Below are 19,586 nucleotides of genomic sequence, written 5' to 3'. Positions count from 1 at the left end.
TAGCGTAGACGTGTCGAAGCGATCGGAAATCACTCAAATATATTTTCCTTCTCACATATTTAAGTTACTACCTGAAGAAAGAAGAAATGCTAAAACAATGTTAGTATTTGAGGTAATTTTTTTTTTAAATGACTTGAGGTCGCGCTGAGCACGAGCAAGCAGGTGCTTGTGAAGAGCGAAGCCGGGAGAAGCGCGTGCAGACGGTCGTGCGCATTTCAGACGTGCACATTAAAGGATGGGTTTATTTATGCTTTCACTTCATTTCCTCACATTTTCACTTGTTACGTGAGGATAATGACTGACAAGAGGTCGCCGAAATACATACAATATAATTACCTAACTAAATCTGAGAAAAAGCAAAAACATTAAAATATTATTTCCTCCCCAAGATAGCCCGACGGGCAGGGCGGAGATACATTTTGGTAGCCCGACAGGAATTCACAATAGCCCCGGGACGTCGCTAGCCCTGATATGATTTGTTTTATGCAACAGTCAAACATTACTGTTTACTTTTTATAAGTTGTGATCCTTCCTTTCCCCCGGATATATGAAGCATATGTTGGTTATATATTATTATTATTATTATTATTATTATTATTATTATTAGGGATGCACCGATATGATTTTTTGGACCGATACCGATTCAAACAGACAACTTCTGGCCGATACAGATATTAAACACTTGTATACAATACTATACAGTTGGTCTATTAGCTATTTTATTTCTGCATCAAATTATTTTTTTATTTTACATATAATTGATTTCTTTATGCAGTTAATTAATAAACAATCGGTATCGGCCTTTCTCGTGCTATTGCCGATATGCAGATGGTTTCAAATTAATCAAAAAACGGCCGATAAATATTGGCGGCCGATACATCGGTGCATCACTAAATATTATTATTGTATATAGAATTTAAACTGATTTTAGAAAAGAAATATCGCACCACATATCCAATATTATACTATATAGCATACCGAATGGTTCTTCAATATCGCATAGCCATAGCATATTACAATATCCTCATTTTCTATTTATCTTGCTGTCCTTGTTACTTTAATAATATTCAGAAAATATATTTTATTATTGTAAAAGCATCAGTGATGCTGTCCTGGTATAAAGCTTGCTATTTTTTAAAGATAGGCTTCATCTTGCATATCAAATGTCTGTTTAATGCCTTCCGGATGTGCTTGCTTAATATGTGTTTTATGCCCACTTAAAAGTTGTTTCTGAGGACTTGCCATTATTGTACCCGTTTCATGCCACACTACTGTACGATTGCTCAGTATTAAAACAACATTGCACACAGCGTTTTTGTTGGATGGATTATTATCAAGAGCCAAAAATGTACTGGCTATGTGTGCAGTAGTTGATTTTATTCTATTGAAACACACCTATTTATGAATTTGCATGCTCAATTTTACACGTGGCACAGAATTTATCTAGTGGATGAATAAATTAATAGAAACCATCTCTGAAATTCAAGTTAAATTTTGGGTAATTTATACAAACTGTATCACATCCAAACATTAGCTTCCTCTACATTAGACTCATCTTCAACTGCTTGCCACAAATGTAATATTCATGGAAAATGGTCTCTGTGGGTCTCTATGGGTAAAATGTCTCCCAATATAAATCTGCGTCTAATGCTGTTTGTTGTGTTCCAGGTCCGTCATGTACAGGCGGCGAGGGCAAGGCTGTATAGCCTAGGAGCTCCTCCTTATTTCGGATTATCCACCTGTGTCTCCCTTTATGTGTGAATCATGATGCTGTGCTGGGGAAGCAGCGCTCAGGGTCAGCTGGGAATCGGGCCGTCCGAGGTGCCCGTCGCCGAACCGAGGAGCTGTTGCGTGTTCGACGGGAGGGGTCTTAAAGAGGTGGCGTGCGGCGGCCACCACTCGGTCTTCCTGTTGCATGATGGGAGCGTATACACGTGTGGCTCCAACAGCTACGGTCAGCTGGGTCATGACAAAGGAGGATCCAGACCAGGTAGAAATATTAGGGATTGACTTTCTGTCTGACTGATGTGTAAATGTATAAGCAACATGGCACTTTAACATTAAAGCTCAAATTGTGAATTTGCCAGTGTCATGTTGTGTAACATTTGTTTGTTGCCAGCGATGATGACCTGATCATGTGACCTGGGCAGTCCTGTCACAAGATTGCTTGCTTGACTATGTTATTAAGGTTTATTTGGGTCAAACCCAGAATGCACTTTGATTCTTCAGTCCAAGGTTGCTAATCTGGTTTGTAGGGAAACTATTAGTATTACAAGCATCCTAAAGGTCTCATACATGTACATTTTAATAAGTGTTATTGGGTGCCATTCGCCCAATAGGAAGCTGTGTTATGCATATGTAGGTTTTGCTATTAGGGGTGTGTTTGAATGAAGGAGAAAATATCGTGATTCAGATGGTACTGAATACAAGTAAACATAAAGTAATGGTGTTTTGGTTAAACAGGCCTTTGTTCCACCTCCACACACACCAAAGGGGATTTTTTGCTTTCTCTTTCGTTCAAAAGCTGGCACTAAAGCTCAAATTTGATGAGAAATTATAAGATCGGATGTGGTACGTGCGGTATGTTGATGTTAAACAAGGTCACATATTTCACTGGCACAAGCTGTTTTTATGCCACCACAGCCGAGTCACATAAAGGCGAGGTCCAAAATGAAATGAAGGCCGGGTCATATGACCTTGTGTCTGTCTGATGGTTGATTTGTGTGTTTTGTATAGAGCTGGTTGGATCTCTGGATGCTCAGAAGATAGCTGGAGTGTCGTGTGGTCAGACTTACTCCCTGGCTGTGAATGAGCAGGGTCAAGTGTTTGCCTGGGGTTCCGGTGATGGAGGCCAGCTCGGTCTGGGTACGACTGAGGAGGCCGTCCGCGTGCCCAGGTGAAACATTATCTGACGCCTTCAAGTCAAATGTGATAAGAGTTAATACAATAGTTTGCACAGAAATGTCACCCTGCCTGTGAAAACCCCAAAAAAGTCACGTTTTGTGATTTACTGTTTTTTACATAAAATCATCCGACATAATGTAAAGAACATGATGTGAAAATATAACCTTGATATCTTTAATATTGACTGAGTAAGATTATGGCAAAGATTGAAATCAATGTGAAATCAAACCAGGGCTCAACATAAAGGACTGCCCGGTGGCCCGGGGCAAGCGTGAGAGACGTTCGGGCCAGTAAAAAGTATTGTCACTTGCCTGATCGGGCCAGTGCTTCACCCTCAGTCACTAATATATATTTTCATCAATGTATATTATTTAACACCTTGGAAGCAGACATTCACTTGGGTAAAACACGACGAAAGAAACGATGCAATATTTTGCACAATTTGCTGTCAGTTTACAGTTTTTTTTTTCGTTGGAACATGTCTGTTGTATATGTATACAATTACAGGGTTTCCCGCAGCACTTTTCAGTTCGGGCGGCCCACCTATGCTGGGATACCCTACCACCTTAACTAGGTCATCCAAAAAAAATTCCACCAAACGCCACATGGCCGAAATGAGAGAAAGACATGGTTCGTCACTGTCTGAAGGATAACTAGCCTGTTGATAAAACATTTAATTCATTAATAATCTAGTATGTGTTCATTTTCTGTCATAGTTTCTTCAAAATTGAGTTTTATTTGATTGTTTTAAATTAAAATATTTTTATCATGATGCATACGCCCCGCCACTTTGATTGCCACGCCCTTGGCCCGCCCACCTGCACAACCCTACCACCTTAACTAACAAATTTTCTGCGGGAAACCCTGAATTATATTTGACTTTTGAATTATTATTTTTAAATATGTGACACTGACTTTTTATTGTGGCCAGTGAAAATTTTGGCAGGGCAAGTTTGCCTTACTGGCCAGTATAAAAAAATTTGCGTTGAGCCCTCCATTGCCATCTATGTGAAACATACAGTATGTGAAACCTAAAATTGCAAGTTATTTTATTTATATGGGTTGAAGACGTGAGTCTTCAACCATGATTGAACCTGCAGGCTTTTTAGCAACAAATTTGCGAAACATATTCAAACTTATTAAAATTAACTCTTTTTGTCAATTGTAGTTTAAGTTTGCCTAAATCAACTTCTTGTTTTCCATTTAGGTTGATTAAAAAGTTGTGCGAGCATCGGATCTCACAAGTTATGTGTGGCAACCAACATTGTATAGCACTTTCAAAAGGTAAGGGCAGATTCCTTTGTTGTATCTGTATTAAAGGTCCAGTGTGTAGATTTTTAGCGGGATCTAGGGGTGAGACTTTGAATTGCACAGCTCACCCCCTCCTTTTGAACCAAGGTGAAGCTACGGAAGCCGCTACCGGACAAACACGTCATCGTTTTGAGACAACATACAGTAGTGACGAAACGCGCTCTCTAAAGATCTTTTTGTCCGTTTAGGGCTACTGTAGAAACATAGCGGTAACTTTCATGAAAAGGGATAAAAACGGCTCATTCTAAGGTAATAAAAGTAATACTGTTCATTATGTAAGGTCTTTATACACCACTGATCATATAGTTATGTAGATTATATTGCATTTCTGCCAAGAGATCCCTCTTAAAATTACACACTGCACCTTTAAGTCAATAAACCTGATCTCTATTGCACCGGTCTCATGGTCCTGTTTTCCACAGACGGTCAGGTGTTTGTGTGGGGTGGGAATTCAAGCGGTCAGCTGGGTTTAGGGAAGGGAGAGCCGAGCTCTCTGTCTCCCCAGCCTCTTAAATCTCTGGGTGGGATTCCTTTGGCTCAGATCAGCGCCGGAGGGAACCACAGCTTTGCCCTGTCTCTCTCTGGAGCTGTGTTCGGCTGGGGGAAAAACAACTCTGGGCAGTTGGGACTCAATGATGAGCAAGGTAAAACACACACGCTGGGCTGGTAACCAATAGCTGCAAATATCACAGATCAGGACAATTGTAACATAGTGTCACCTTATTTCATAGATCGTGCTGTTCCCTGCCACGTGAAGTTCCTGAGGTCACAAAAAGTTGTGTACATCAGCTGTGGAGAGGAACATACGTCTGCGTTAACCAAGGTACTGTACAGCTATTACAGTTTGTTAGGGATAATGACGTACAGTCAGCCGGTTTTTGCCACTGACCAATCAGAATCAAGCATTCCAGAGTGATGTGTAATAAAGTAACACCTACTATTGCAACCCTGTGTGACTATGTTTTCTTTAGCAATACACTTTTCCATATTTAAGTTTGCGATCCTGGTTAAATGTAAAATTATGTAAAATGTAAGGAAAACTTTTTTAAACCTGAACCAGGAAGGTTGTAAGTGTGCCATGTTTGCTTTAGGAAGGAGGTCTGTTCACGTTTGGAAACGGTTCAAGAGGACAGCTGGGCCATGACTCTACCCACAATGAACCTCTTCCACGCAGAGTGATGGAGCTCATGGGCACAGAGGTGTCCCAGATCGCCTGTGGACGGTACACATTTAACAAGATATACAATTCAACATCCGTATGTTTCCTGTAAAGTTGCAAGCTATTATTTAAAGTTCTCCTAAAGAGTGAATGAATATAAAATTTAACTTCAAAGTCAAGCTATGTAAAGGCTGAATTGATTAATATTTATCCATCCCTCCATCTGTCTGTCTGTCTGTCCCTCTTTCTCTCTAAGAGGCCAATCACACCAAATTGTCATATTAGCAGAAACTTTAAAAAGAGGACGCTTGCACAAACACACAGTAGAAAGTGACTGCAGTCCGGTTGTGCCAAACAACTATAAACTTCCATCACCACAATGGAAGGTCGCCTCTCCCCTCATTCGAATTGGGCAGTAAAAAGACGCGAATGGCGTTGGCCGCTTTTCCGCTTTCAGCGTACCTTCAAAAGCGCGTGCTGCGGCAGGCGGGAAAAAACACAAGGCGTTCGGCACGCATAACGCTCACTGCAGTGCCCATACAAAATCATTTAAAAAAATGCCTACAGCTGCCATGAACGTGTTTGGTCTGATTGGCCCGTAGCTGTCTATCTATCTAGCTGTATCTATCTGTCCATCCGTCTGTTCGTCTATCCGTCCGTCCCCCGTCTGTCTGTCCATCTAGCTGTCCATCTGTCGTCTTTTCTCTCTTCTGTCCGTCCATCCTTCCCTCCTTCCTGTCTGTCTGTCCTTTTATCTGTCTGTCAATCCGCCCATCGGTCTACCTGTCTGTCTATCCATTATTCCGTTCCTCCTTTTATCTATCTATCCCCCTGTCTGTCTGTCTGTCTATCCATCTATCTGTCTGTCCATCGATCTATCTATTTGTCCATCCCTCTATCCATCTTATCTGTCCGTTTATCCATCTGTCTGTCTGTCTGTCCATCTAGCTATCCATCTGTCTTCCTGTGTCTTTTCTGTTCGTCCTTCCCTCCCTCCCTCCTGTCTGTCTGTCTGTCCTTCCATTTGTCTGTCTGTCTGTCTATCTATTCGTCGATCGGTTTATCTGTCTTTCTATCCGTCTATCTGTTAGTCAATCTATCAATCTGTTTATCTATGTAACTGTGTCTGTCTGTCTGTTTGTCCATCTATTTTTCCCTCTGTCTGCCTGTCTCGCCGTCTGTTCCTCCTTTTATCTATCTATCCGTCTGTCTGGCTATCCATCAAGCTGTCTGTCCATCTAGCTGTCCATCTGTCGTCTTTTCTCTCTTCTGTCCGTCCATCCTTCCTTCCCTCCCTCATGTCTGTCTGTCCGTCTATCTGTCTGTCAATCCGTCCATCGGTCTACCTGTCTGTCTATCCATTCTTCCATTCCTCCTTTTATCTGTCTATCCCCCTGTCTGTCTGTCTATCCATCTATCTGTCTGTCCATCCGTCTATCTATTTGTCCATCCCTCTATCCATCTTATCTGTCCGTTTATCCATCTGTCTGTCCATCTAGCTATCCATCTGTCTTCCTGTGTCTTTTCTGTTCGTCCTTCCCTCCCTCCCTCCTGTCTGTCTGTCTGTCTGTCCTTCCATCTGTCCATTTGTCCGTCTGTCTGTCTATCTATTCGTTGATCGGTTTATCTGTCTTTCTATCCATCTATCTGTTAGTCAATCTATCAATCTTATCTGTTTATCTATGTAACTGTGTCTGTCTGTCTGTCTGTTTGTCCATCTATTTGTCCCTCTGTCTGCCTGTCTCGCCATCCGTTCCTCCTTTTATCTATCTATCCATCTGTCTGTCTATCCATCAAGCTGTCTGTCCATCTAGCTGTCCATCTGTAGTCTTTTCTCTCTTCTGTCCGTCCATCCTTCCTTCCCTCCCTCATGTCTGTCTGTCCGTCTATCTGTCTGTCAATCCGTCCATCGGTCTACCTGTCTGTCTATCCATTCTTCCATTCCTCCTTTTATCTGTCTATCCCCCTGTCTGTCTGTCTATCCATCTATCTGTCTGTCCATCCGTCTATCTATTTGTCCATCCCTCTATCCATCTTATCTGTCCGTTTATCCATCTGTCTGTCCATCTAGCTATCCATCTGTCTTCCTGTGTCTTTTCTGTTCATCCTTCCTTCCCTCCCTCCTGTCTGTCCATCTGTCTGCCTGTCCTTCTGTCTGTCCCTTCGTCTGTCTGTCTGTCTGTCTATCTATCTATTCGTCGATCGGTTTATCTGTCTTTCTATCCATCAAGCTGTCTGTCCATTTAGCTGTCCATCTGTCGTCTTTTCTCTCATCTGTCCGTCCATCCTTCCCTCCTTCCTGTCTGTCTGTCCGTTTATCTGTCTGTCAATCCGTCCATCGGTCTACCTGTCTGTCTATCCATATTTCCGTTCCTCCTTTTATCTATCTATCCCCCTGTCTGTCTGTCTATCCATCTATCTGTCTGTCCATCCCTCTATCTGTCTGTCCATCCCTCTATCCATCTTATCTGTCCGTTTATCCATCTGTCTGTCTGTCTGTCCATCTAGCTATCCATCTGTCTTCCAGTGTCTTTTCTGTTCGTCCTTCCCTCCCTCCCTCCTGTCTGTCCATCTGTCTGTCTGTCCTTCTATCTGTCCCTCCGTCTGTCTGTCTGTCTGTCTGTCTATTCGTCGATCGGTTTATCTGTCTTTCTATCCATCCTTCTGTCTGCCTATGTCTCTGACTGTCTGTCTGTCCGTTCATCCAGGCTTTTATCTGTCTAACCGCCTGTCCCTCTATACATCTGTCCGTCTATCCATCTATCGGTCCGTCAGTCCATTCGTCCCTCCTTCTGTCTGTCCGTCTCTCTGTCCCTCCATCTATCTGTGCCTCTGTCCCTCCATCTATCTGTGCCTCTGTCCGTCCGTCCATCTTTCCCCCTGTCTATCTGTCCCCGTCTATCTGTCCGTCTGTCTGTCTGTCCCCCTGTCCGTCCGTCTATCTGTCCATCTATCTGTGCCTCTGTCTATCTGTCCGTCCATCTGTTCCCCTGTCTATCTATCTATCTATCTGTCTGTCTATCTGTCCCTTTGTGTATCTGTGCCTCTGTCCCTCTGTCTATCTGTGCATCTATCTGTGTCTCTATCCCTCTGTCTGTATGTCCCTCTATCCTTTGGTCCCTCTGTCCCTCCATCTGTATGTCCCTCTGTCTATTTCCCTATACCTTTTTTTCTCTGTCTCTCTGTCTTCTATCAACTGTACTAATAAATGTGCTCTAATCTAATCAGTGTAATCATTAAAAATCAGTAGGCCTATAAGTTTCTAAAGGTTTAAAAATCTACTCACATGAGATATCAAGTTTAACAGCATGTCTGTGTGTATGTGTCACAGGTACCACACCTTGGCCTTCGTGCCGTCCACAGGCCTGCTTTACGCCTTCGGTTGTAACGCTCAGGGTCAGCTGGGCACCGGCCTAAGAGGAAACTCCAAGAGTCCACTGCCTGTCCGCAACATCCAGCCCCTGGGCATTGGAAATGCACACGCAAGTACGTGCAGATGACAGTCAGGCAATTATGTCGATTGATGAGAATTTTAAATGAAGCTTTATTACTTACGATTATTTAAATGACTTCTGTTGTTATTTGTGCAGGGGCAGAGCGCTACACCATCAGTAAAATTCACAGCGGGGGCGATCAGTGTTTTCTCTTGTTGTCAAACAAGGAGGTAATCCTGCCGTTTATCACAGTAATATAACCACAGCTGTAAAACGCAGCTGATATTGCACACATCATTTTGATACGGTTATGCAAATCAGTATGTTCATCATGGGAATTACTTGTGTGTGCATAGTCAATCCTTACTGACGTTATTGGGTTATCTGTGATGAATAGCTACAGTAAACAACCTTGAAATTATCTGCATTAGTATAAAAAAGCATCAGTACATGCCACTGTCCACATGAGGGCGCTCTAACCTAAGTTAATAGAAATACATGCTCTCTAATGTTCCTGATTTCTGTTCTGAACAATTAGGAATTAAAACTCAGTCTTGTTTGTTTTGTGTCGCAATTATGTTATTCTTTATATTTCTGATGGTTTGTGTGTATTTGTGTGTGCATGAACAGGGCATTTGTCATCCTGAGGATTTTCGCATTATGAACACCACCAAAAGCATCGCTCAGATTAGTTCAGAGAGCCTGGACAGCTGGAGGCTGAAACTACATGACAGCAGCGAGTCGAACATCACAAAGTGAGTTTGTCACGTTTGTTATGCCGTGACTGGAGTGAGAGCTCACCAAATGTTTAATCATTTTACAATGTTTAAAGCAACATAAATGGAGAAATAATATGTGGACTCACTTCATATTGAACAAAATTTATTTTCAATTCTGATTTCAATTCTGCTGGCCCCTCCCATCTAGTGACATCATAGTCCTGTTGTCCTCAACCGCGTGTTGGAACGCCAGCTTCCTGGACCAAAGGTGAGCATTCATTTCAGATCTTCCTGACATGCAGTCGTACGTAAGATATGACCTGGTGGACTGCCGCCACATTTATATGACAGTCACGTTTTTAGCCCTGATCGCAAAGTGCATGTTTCAGTATGAACTTTGCTTTTCTTAACAAGACTGGAAGTCCGTTCTGCTTGATCCTGTCTTTATCCCATGCTGTCGATAATCTGTGCCACGGCCAAAAACATTTCTAGAGATTATCCCATTATATAAGCAGCAACTGGTGTTGCTAGCATTTAGTCTCGGGTATTATATGAGGTTAAAGTTTGGTTTTAGATGTAATGTTTCGCTTTGAATATTTGGCTTAGGGTTTGGCAGTCGTTCATACCGCACACAGTTATTTCCAAATCGTGCTGGACAAAGATTTGTTGTTGGTCTGTTGTCTGTCCTGCTTTATTTTTACAAATTTAATTGTGCATTGTTTAATTGAATCAGATTGAATGGGATGAGATCGGTTTATATTGATGGAATATAATTGAGTTAAATCTGAATGAACCGGATCAATCGAATCAATTGATTTTATTAGCTTTAACCTGATCAATTAAATTGAAATGATTTGGATTTTAAAGCATAAAAGATGCTTTCACTTCAATGGTCTGTTAAAATAACTGTTCTGGGATCAATCATTGGCTGTACTGTAATATGTTGATGATTTGATTTATGTAGACATTAGGGAGCTGAAGAAAGATGTTGGTCCAGTCTCATACAGTATGTGCACGTGAAAGCGTGTGTTAACACAACCGCACCTGCAGATTTGTGTTGACGTTTCTAGTGTGATCCTGCTTCATCCCTGTGAAACCACAGATAAGACATAAGACACTGTGTTCGGTTTATTTGTTTGTGTTTACCTTGAATGATTTCCATGCAGGGCCGTAATATTTAGCTGATTGTACCAAATCTTTATGTTTGGCATAGATCAATGTTACATATTTTTTAAAGGCAGGGTGCATGATAAAAAAAAACACTTTGGAAAAGGGAATCAGGCTGACTACCAAAACACACTTGTAGCCAATCAGCCGTAAGGTGCGTGTCTACTAACCGACATCGTTGCCTGGGTTGCGTATGTGTGGGGCGGGTCTATTAAAAGAAGGTCCATATTCTATTGGGGTAGGGGCATGTTTGTTTAGGGGATTTCAAATGGCTTTCAGAGATCACGCACCCCACCTTTAAACATGTAAACCAAAAACTGTAAAAAAGATGCACGACATGTCTCCCTATACTTCAATTGTAACAAAAATTAAGCCAAATATTTCAAAAATGGCCACTGATATCTTGCGCCAATGACATCACATAATAATCGTGAGTTGGAGCTGCGGTCCAAGGAACCGCCCAATATCCCCTTTGACTCAAAAACACACAAGTCGTCATACCAAAAAAAAACAAACACTTAAGAAATTACTAAAATAACAGAAATCATAGATGGGAAAATGTATTTGAAGTATAACTTGATTTTTAAAGGGCACCTATTATGCAAAATCCACTTTTATGAGTTGTTAAGACATAAATGTGTGTTGGCAGTGTGTGAACACAACCACCCTATTAAAATCCACCCACTCCTTATGTTTTAATCCTTATTAAACCTAAGCAGTCTCATTAGAATATTTGCTGTTTTTATTCTCTTGTTAATGTGACATCACACAAACAAAGCCCTGCCCACAGCTACTAATTTTCACACATTGTTGTGATTGTTTAAATAAAGTATTTTGCAAGGTTTATGTGGCAGTAAATATTACTACACATAACACATATTTAAAAGTATTTATTTAATGAATATATTTTTCAAAAACTAAAACAAATTCTTCATAAGAAATAAACAAAATAAAAAATAACAATGCGATCCAAATAAACGGACTATACCAGAACAGGCCTTAAATAGACTAAGGTCATATTAGTACTGGACCACATGTCTGTAGTGGCTGCAAAAAAAATAAATTCCTTACAGATCCTTAAGAATAGCATCCTTCACTTCCCTAAATTGGGAATTGCTGTTTTGGAAATGCATGTTTTACCTGGCAGTTCATAAGACTTATCAAAATTTTTCAGCATTTTTTTAAATGGGGTTTTTCCACTGTATTGAATGGGTTTACAATATATTACGTTGCACTTTCAGTTAAAGAGCGCCATCTGATACATTCTCATTTATACAGACGCTGCAGCTCCCCCTTGTGTTTTTTAAAGAGATGGGCAATCATTGTGGTGATATGAAATCATCGCGATGAGGTCAAACAAGATTTTTTTAATCATTGTGACAGCCCTACTCTTAAGTGTTAACTCTGTGAGTTGAGATTGTTGACTTTTCCATTTGTATATTGTTTTGTGATATTCTTTTATGATGTGATTTTTTTATGATGTGTTTTTATTATTTTATGTATTTATTGTTGTATGGGTGTACAGCACTTTGGTACAACATCCTGTTGTTCAAAATGTGCTCTATAATTAAACTACTACTACTGGTTAATTTTACCTGAAAGCTTTTCTAAATGTGTTTGTTAGCGTGCTGTAGTGCTAATTTGGCTAATGATACTTTTGTCCCAGACTTTTAGCCAAAAGCACTTAATGTCTGTTTTTAAGGGCGTGAGGAGCTGTAGCTCATTTGCATTTATGGGTACACGCATGCAAACAATGAATTTTTGCATCCACAAATTGTAAATAAAATAATTTACTCACCACCATGTCATCCAAAATGTTGATGTCTTACTTTGTTCAGTCAAGAAGAAATTATGTTTTTTGAGGAAAACATTACAGGATTTTTCTCATTTTAATGGACTTCAATGGACCCCAACACTTCAACGCAGTTCAACAGAGTTTCAAAGGACTCTAAACGATCCCAAACGAGGCATAAGGGTCTTATCTAGCGAAACGATTGTCATTTTTAACAAGAAAAAGAAAATGCACTTTTAAACCACAACTTCTCGTCTATGTCCAGCCCTGTGACGCGCCAGCGCGACCTTACATAATTGCGTAATGACGTCGAAAGGTCACATGTTACATATATGAAACGCACATTTGCGGACCATTTTAAACAATAAACTGACACAAAGACATTAATTAGTATCATTCAACATACAACAACGTCGGAACGGTCCTCTTTCTCCACACGTGTAAACACTGGGGCGTAGTTGTGGTTTAAAAGTGCATATTTTTATTATTCTTGTCAAAAATGACAATAGTATCGCTAGAAAAGACCCTTATGCCTCGTTTGAGATCATTTTGAGTCTTTTGAAACTGCAATTTTAAACTGCATTAAAACTGTTATGTGTTGGGGTCCATTGAAGTCCATTAAAATGAGAAAACTCCTGGAATGTTTTCCTCAAAAAACATAATTTCTTCTCGAGTGAACAAAAAAAGACAAAAACATTTTGGATGACATGGTGGTGAGTAAATTATCTGATTGTTCTTTAAGAAAATTGACTAATCCTTTAATAAAGAATTAAACTCTTCTTGTTTCAACTAATTTATTGTTTCAATTACATCAAACTTTAAAAGTGTATGGTTTCACTTAACGCTTGATCTGTTTCTATCACAGTGATGATGGCCATTTCAAAACCAACCCTAAAGTCCCAGGCATCGACTTCAATGCGGTCAAACTGCTGTTTGAGACCCTCATGAAACCGGCTTTCTCAAGACTCCTGGACCAGGTGTGTGTTACAGTCCAGGTTTAGGCTAGCAAGGGTGTTTTGTTGTGTGTGAGTTCAATGTGCATTTCTTACATTTGAGGTTTCCTGTGTGCGTAAAATTGTTTAAATCTCTTTTTATCTCATATATCGTAATCATACTATAGCTGATTATTTTCCAAACTGTATTTTTCTAGGCTACTAAGAGCTTTGAGAATATGTTGATCCCTCAGCTGCCCTGCTCTCCTCCTGACGTGGAGGCCATGAGGATCTATCTGATCCTTTCTGAATGTCCCGCGTTCCAGGACTCCAAAAACTACATCTCTCTCACCATCCCTCTCGCCATGGCTATTCTCAGATTGGACGCCAATCCCAGCAAAGTGCTCGGTATGACATCAGCTTCCTTGCTGTAGCTTCATCAGCTTCATCCGGTTTGCTCTGAATGTCACTCTTGTCTGAACATAATAGATAACTGGTGGTCTCTGGTGGATCGTGAGGTGTTCTCCAGGTTAGTGGAGATGTACAAAAGCATCGTCGTGTTTCTGTTGGCCGGGGGTCGAGCGCTCTTGATGCCCGTGTTTCTGGAGAGCTACATCAGCGCAGCATTACGATTGCTGGAGAAACTGCACAAGGTATCAACTCTTTCATTGAAAGTTTTCCATTGTCTGCTTGTGTTATCGTATGCATTACCGTCAATGTATTTTAGGTCAACCAGAAGGCTCATCGTGTTGAATACAATCACTTTTACATCTCCGACATCTCCAGCCTGGTCGACATCCAGGAAGACTACCTCAAATGGTTTCTGCGTAAAACCGATCTTGTGCGTATTTTTCTTATATTTGTTAAATGCCACAGTCTATAAAAACTTCCCATAATTTTTTGATCTTGATCGTAAACCTAAATATACAAACAGTAACAGGCCAAAAATGTTGTTTTTCTCTTACAGAAAGTGCGATACCCTCCGGTGCAGGTATGTTCACTGTACGTCCATTTTAACTTGTTCACAGACAGCCGTGACGGTCTCTGTTTGATCGTGTGAATCTTATTACCTAGGGTTCTGTCACATTATGTGCCTATCCGTTCATATTGAACGCTCAAGCCAAGACAACCGTGCTGCAGACAGATGCTGAGCTTCAGATGCAGGTACGAAAAAAAACCTAAGCTATTTAAAACATTTAATAATTTTTGTTAACTTTTGCATTTTTTCAGATGGCCGTAAGCGGCGCTAACTTGCACAACGTCTTTATGCTGTTGACCATGGAGCCTTTGCTGGCCAGGAACCCTTTTCTGGTGCTTCACGTACGCAGGGATCACTTAGTCAGCGACGCACTGCGGGAGCTCACCATCTACAATGATATTGACCTAAAGAAGCCTCTAAAGGTTTGTCCTGATCAATGATCCCAAAGCACAATGCCACACCCCAAAAGAGAGAGACCACACCCTTGAAAAGTAGCCACTTTTGACGATCGCCACAAAATATGGTCCACATTGTAGCTTGTTCTGGATAAGAACCACCAAAATATATTTTGATCAATATATGGGCTGGGTATTGATTCAGATGTTCCAGATCGATTCAATTTCGATTCACAAGCTATCAAATTGATTCAATTTCGATTCTCGGTTCGATTTACTATTCCGATTCTCGATTCGATTTATGATTCCGATTCTCTGGCCGATTTTTATACTCGATTCTCAAGTATTCTTCAACTCAATGAATTTAGATTTAATACAAATACTATATTTATAAAAAAAGAACAGTGAACATAAGTTTACCAGTGGGTAATTAATACAAATAAATTAATAGCCACAAACCTGTATGTTAAACTCTTTTATTTTAGGTACACTTGGGTACATTAAAACAGAACCCATTTCTAATTTTCAAATGCATAAAATTATGTTAAATACAATACCATTTTGATGAAAGCTGAAAAATGTATGCTGAAAAAAGTCAGAACAGTCGCATTCCTTGATCAAACAGGATCAGGTTATTTAAAAAAAAAATCGATTCATGGCCTTTGAGAATCGATTTTGAATCGACCACATAAAAAAAACGTTTTTTGTTTTTTTTGCCAAGCCCTAATCAATATGTAAAGCTCCTGATCTTTTTGCTGTACTATTTAACTCATTCCCTGCCAGCCTTTTTTTTTTTAAAGTTGACCGCCAGCATTTTTGTGATTGTCACAAAATTTTCACAAAATGCCTTCCAGGAAAATATTCTTCTATAAATATATAAACATACAAATATATCAAATGAAAGAACAGACCCTCCGCTTTCAAACAAACAAACAAAACTGGAAAAAAATGTTTAATACTATCTTCATTTGTTCTCTTTTTATAACCTCTTAAATATGGGTAGGTTTCTGAAAAAATACAAAATTTTTAGCAAAAAGCTGAAATAATTGCATTTTTGTAAAGGACTTTTGATAGAAATCAGATTCAGAATGATTATCAAAACATACATGGAGTTTAAAATGAATTAAACTAGTTTTTGCTTCAGTTTTTTTAAAAATTGGTTAAAATATCTTGGTGGATATTAGCGGAATTACAGATTACCATAAAAATTCGTCAGGAAAGCGTCATTGGCAGTGAAATTTTTCTCTTAAAGAGCACCTATTGTCAGATTCACGATTTTACATTTCCTTTTGCATTTACATTTTCCTACAAACTTGTGGATTGTAGGCAACAGTTTACTTCCTGTGATTGGTGATGTAGACAAGACCGATATTTTCATAATTCCTCCCGCTTTTACTCACAGCCTGTAAGTTAACTCCTGTTAGCATTGCATTGGGAGCGAATCTTTCAAACATGGTAAGGAGCGTCACATTTCCTGCTAACATCAGAGGTATTCAGGCCAATCACAACGTACAGATTAGCTGGCCAATCAGGGAAACAGAGCTTTTTAAATGATGAGTTTTGTACAAAATCAGTGCGTTTCAGGAAGACAGGGAAATCCGAAGCTACACAAATTTACAGTATGTGGAAAATAATGTGTTTTTTTTAACCATAAACCAAGCAAACACGTTTTATTATACCAAATACACAAAATAACATTGTTTTTTTAGCGATGAAATAGGTGCACTTTAATTGACGAGATAACTCGTCAATGGCGAGGAAAGAGTTAAAGGCCGATCAATCTGAAATCTGTACCGACAGTATAAAGTTATGCAAATAATACAATTGACAAGATAATATTCAGAATTGCTAGTTGTGACAGTCTTTTGTTTTCCGTTATGCTCAAATCTGACCAATCAAATTGAAGAGATTGTGATTTTTTTTCTAAAGGTCCACTGTGTGGATTTTTAGCACCATCTAGCAGTGAGATTGCAACCAACGCTCACCCTTTCCTTTCGAAATGCATAGAAAAGCTATGGTAAAAACATCATCGTCTGAGACAACATAGTGACAAAACACGCTCTATAGAGAAGTTTGTCCGTTTAGGGCTACTGTAGAAACATGACAACGCAAAATGGCGACTTCCACGTAAGGGGACCTGCGATGTATGTAAGCTAGATAAAAACGGCTCATTCTAAGGTATAGTTCATTATGTAAGGTCTTTATACACTGCTGTATAATATAGTTGTGTATATTATATATAGAACCTCCTAAAAGTTACACAATGCCTCTTTAAAACTTTCAAAAAAGTTTCATGTGCAACTCCAACACACATCATAAATCTATAAATGCTCCATGACTTCAGAACTGTTTGGTCAGACATTCTTTGACTGACCTATTGATTTAACTGATAATTTCTCTTCTTTTCTTCAGTTTGTAAAGTTACATCCTTAATAACACTTCTTTGGTTATAGGTCATCTTTGATGGAGAAGAAGCAGTAGATGCTGGAGGAGTCACTAAGGAGTTCTTCCTTCTTCTCCTCAAGGAGCTGATGGATCCCATCTACGGCATGTTCACCCAGTACTCGGACTCCAATCTGCTCTGGTTCTCTGATAAAGTGAGTTAAGTCTTAGTTTTTACGTCTACACTTGATGAATGACGCGAATGCTTTCAACCGGCTGTGTTCTCTTGATATTCGTCCAAACAAGTCATTGTTTCATGCAAATAGACTAAAGGACATATTGCTAATAGCGTGTATTCAGATCATCAACAGATAATATTATAGTGGGATGTTTGCAAAACATCAAATGAGATTCTACATGGAATGTGAAGCAGATAAGAAGCGATTTTTGCTTAATGAATGAGACTCATTGTCTCCATTGTCGTTTTACGATTATATTTCTTTTCGAATTGCCTGAAAAGCCACCTCACCCAAGCATAAACTTTTTTGCGTATATTTGGGAGTTTGGGTGAGTGGTGTAGACAAAAAAACTCAATAATAATCTTTTACATTCAATCCTTTAATCTTTCATATTTAAAAGCATTTTTGTGCTGCAGTGCATTCATGTATGTGATAAGCAAACCCGCATTGTCATTCCGTTTATAGGCGCATATTAATAATATGCTCTTTAAATAACAAAAAACATATTGCGCCATTGACTTTAGACCAGGTTTTTGCTGGTCAATGGCGTAGTCTATTTTAGTCGCCTCAAAATAGCAACGTGCCAAAACACACCTCGTTTTCAGACCAGAACGCCCATGGACGCAAAAGGGGGCGCAAATGCATTTGCTATTTAAACAATGTGGCGCTAAACGTGAAAATGATAATTGCGCAGGGTGGAAACTAGCAAAAGACACTTGCGCCACATTGCGCCGGGTGTAAGATAGAGCCCTCAAACTTACATCCAGTCAAGGGTAGGCATAAGTATAAAGTATTGAGATTTTTTCTATGGCAAAAATTGAAATAATGAAATGTGGCGAGACATTGGCGCGTCTAATGCACAGGATACGCGTTCAGTGTGCTTTCATAGAGAGACCGACCGCACTAATAAATTATATAATAAAATACATAAATATTTACAAAGACATGGTAAAGAACTTATTAGAAGCTTTCATTTAATTTCGTTTGAACCTAGAGCTGTTTAATAATTAAATAATTAATCTGCCAAACTATTATACCTTTTGTGCAAACAGTAAAGTCTTTTGTGAATGTGTTAGAGGGGTCGGAACGTGGGGAGAGTGCACTAGCAAACATGATAAAGCTCTCATATGTCATCTATTAGCTGGCGGCAGTAAGTGTACGATTTTACCATAGTAAACACGAATGGCATCTAAATAACACTGAGGTTAAACGCATACCTGGGGCGCGCATCATCTACGCTGAGCGTAGCTACGTCTGGTCGTAGTTTCAGATGGTGCAACAGGCGTAAATATTTTTCACAATGTCGGACGTAGCTAAGTCCGACACCCAACTTACGTCTGGCCCCCAGATGCAGGCATTTTCTAAAAGTGTTGTGCTTCGATTGGAAACAATTGAAAGCATATGCAGCCACAGAAAAACTTGGTGTACACGCCCCCTTAAGAGGAATAAGGTTTGTAAAATGGCAATGTCATTGTTGGCAAAAGCAAACGATCCTGGGTAATTATATAATAATATTATACTCTTCTATTATACATTGCAGTGTTTTGTGGAGCACAATTGGTTCCATCTTATTGGGATCATTTGTGGTTTGGCCATCTATAACTCAACTGTAGTGGACCTTCACTTTCCTCTGGTGCTCTACAAGAAGCTTCTGAATGTTCCTCCCATACTTGATGACCTGAAAGAACTTTCTCCTACGGAGGGCAGGTATGGCACCCAATGCTGGTTTCCATTTGACTTCATTTAAAGGGATAGTCCACCCAAAAATGCTTGTTTTGTTGTTTTCATCTAGCTAAATCTGAGTATGACGCCATCAACTCCAAGGTCATGGGTTTGATTCACGACAAGTGAGGATATATAAAATACATAGCCTTACTTCACCACAAACATTTTCATCACTCCATGCATTTCCTGGGAATCAAACCCATGAGTTTGGCATAGAAACAGAACTTACTTGCTTTAAAAATAGTCTGTATCTAAACTTACTTGTTAGCTCCTCACTTCCTAATGAAATGAACTGGACCTCCTACACACAGAGTCTATGGACCACTGCATCACAGGCCTTGTTAAGTAAAATCAATAGAGTTGCTCTGAGGCTATACTGGAAAATCGATGTTTCAAACAGACCAATCAAGAGGAACCTTTCTGAACCGTTTCGCCTTTTTTGTACCCT

The 19,586-nt window shown here is 39.7% G+C and overlaps 1 protein-coding gene across 1 annotated transcript in view; it reads left to right on the top strand.

Annotated features, from left to right (window-relative positions):
- Nucleotides 1-19,586, top strand: part of herc3 (HECT and RLD domain containing E3 ubiquitin protein ligase 3) — a 37,952-nt gene that overhangs the window by 7,301 nt on the left and 11,065 nt on the right. The window contains exons 2-20 of the mRNA XM_065295343.2: nucleotides 1,669-1,990; nucleotides 2,737-2,896; nucleotides 4,112-4,188; nucleotides 4,638-4,859; nucleotides 4,947-5,038; nucleotides 5,307-5,437; nucleotides 8,706-8,860; nucleotides 8,965-9,038; nucleotides 9,439-9,563; nucleotides 9,736-9,795; nucleotides 13,352-13,463; nucleotides 13,637-13,826; nucleotides 13,908-14,071; nucleotides 14,146-14,259; nucleotides 14,386-14,409; nucleotides 14,493-14,582; nucleotides 14,649-14,819; nucleotides 17,246-17,389; nucleotides 18,954-19,120. Of these exons, the coding sequence (XP_065151415.1) occupies nucleotides 1,765-1,990; nucleotides 2,737-2,896; nucleotides 4,112-4,188; nucleotides 4,638-4,859; nucleotides 4,947-5,038; nucleotides 5,307-5,437; nucleotides 8,706-8,860; nucleotides 8,965-9,038; nucleotides 9,439-9,563; nucleotides 9,736-9,795; nucleotides 13,352-13,463; nucleotides 13,637-13,826; nucleotides 13,908-14,071; nucleotides 14,146-14,259; nucleotides 14,386-14,409; nucleotides 14,493-14,582; nucleotides 14,649-14,819; nucleotides 17,246-17,389; nucleotides 18,954-19,120 (2,498 nt within the window). The 5' untranslated portion in view covers nucleotides 1,669-1,764. The remainder of the gene's footprint in view (nucleotides 1-1,668; nucleotides 1,991-2,736; nucleotides 2,897-4,111; nucleotides 4,189-4,637; nucleotides 4,860-4,946; nucleotides 5,039-5,306; nucleotides 5,438-8,705; nucleotides 8,861-8,964; nucleotides 9,039-9,438; nucleotides 9,564-9,735; nucleotides 9,796-13,351; nucleotides 13,464-13,636; nucleotides 13,827-13,907; nucleotides 14,072-14,145; nucleotides 14,260-14,385; nucleotides 14,410-14,492; nucleotides 14,583-14,648; nucleotides 14,820-17,245; nucleotides 17,390-18,953; nucleotides 19,121-19,586) is intronic.

Source organism: Paramisgurnus dabryanus, chromosome 4, assembly GCF_030506205.2.
Source record: "Paramisgurnus dabryanus chromosome 4, PD_genome_1.1, whole genome shotgun sequence".
NCBI lineage: Eukaryota > Metazoa > Chordata > Actinopteri > Cypriniformes > Cobitidae > Paramisgurnus > Paramisgurnus dabryanus.
Note: the sequence above shows the minus strand (reverse complement) of the source record. Positions and strands in the feature narration are given on the sequence as shown.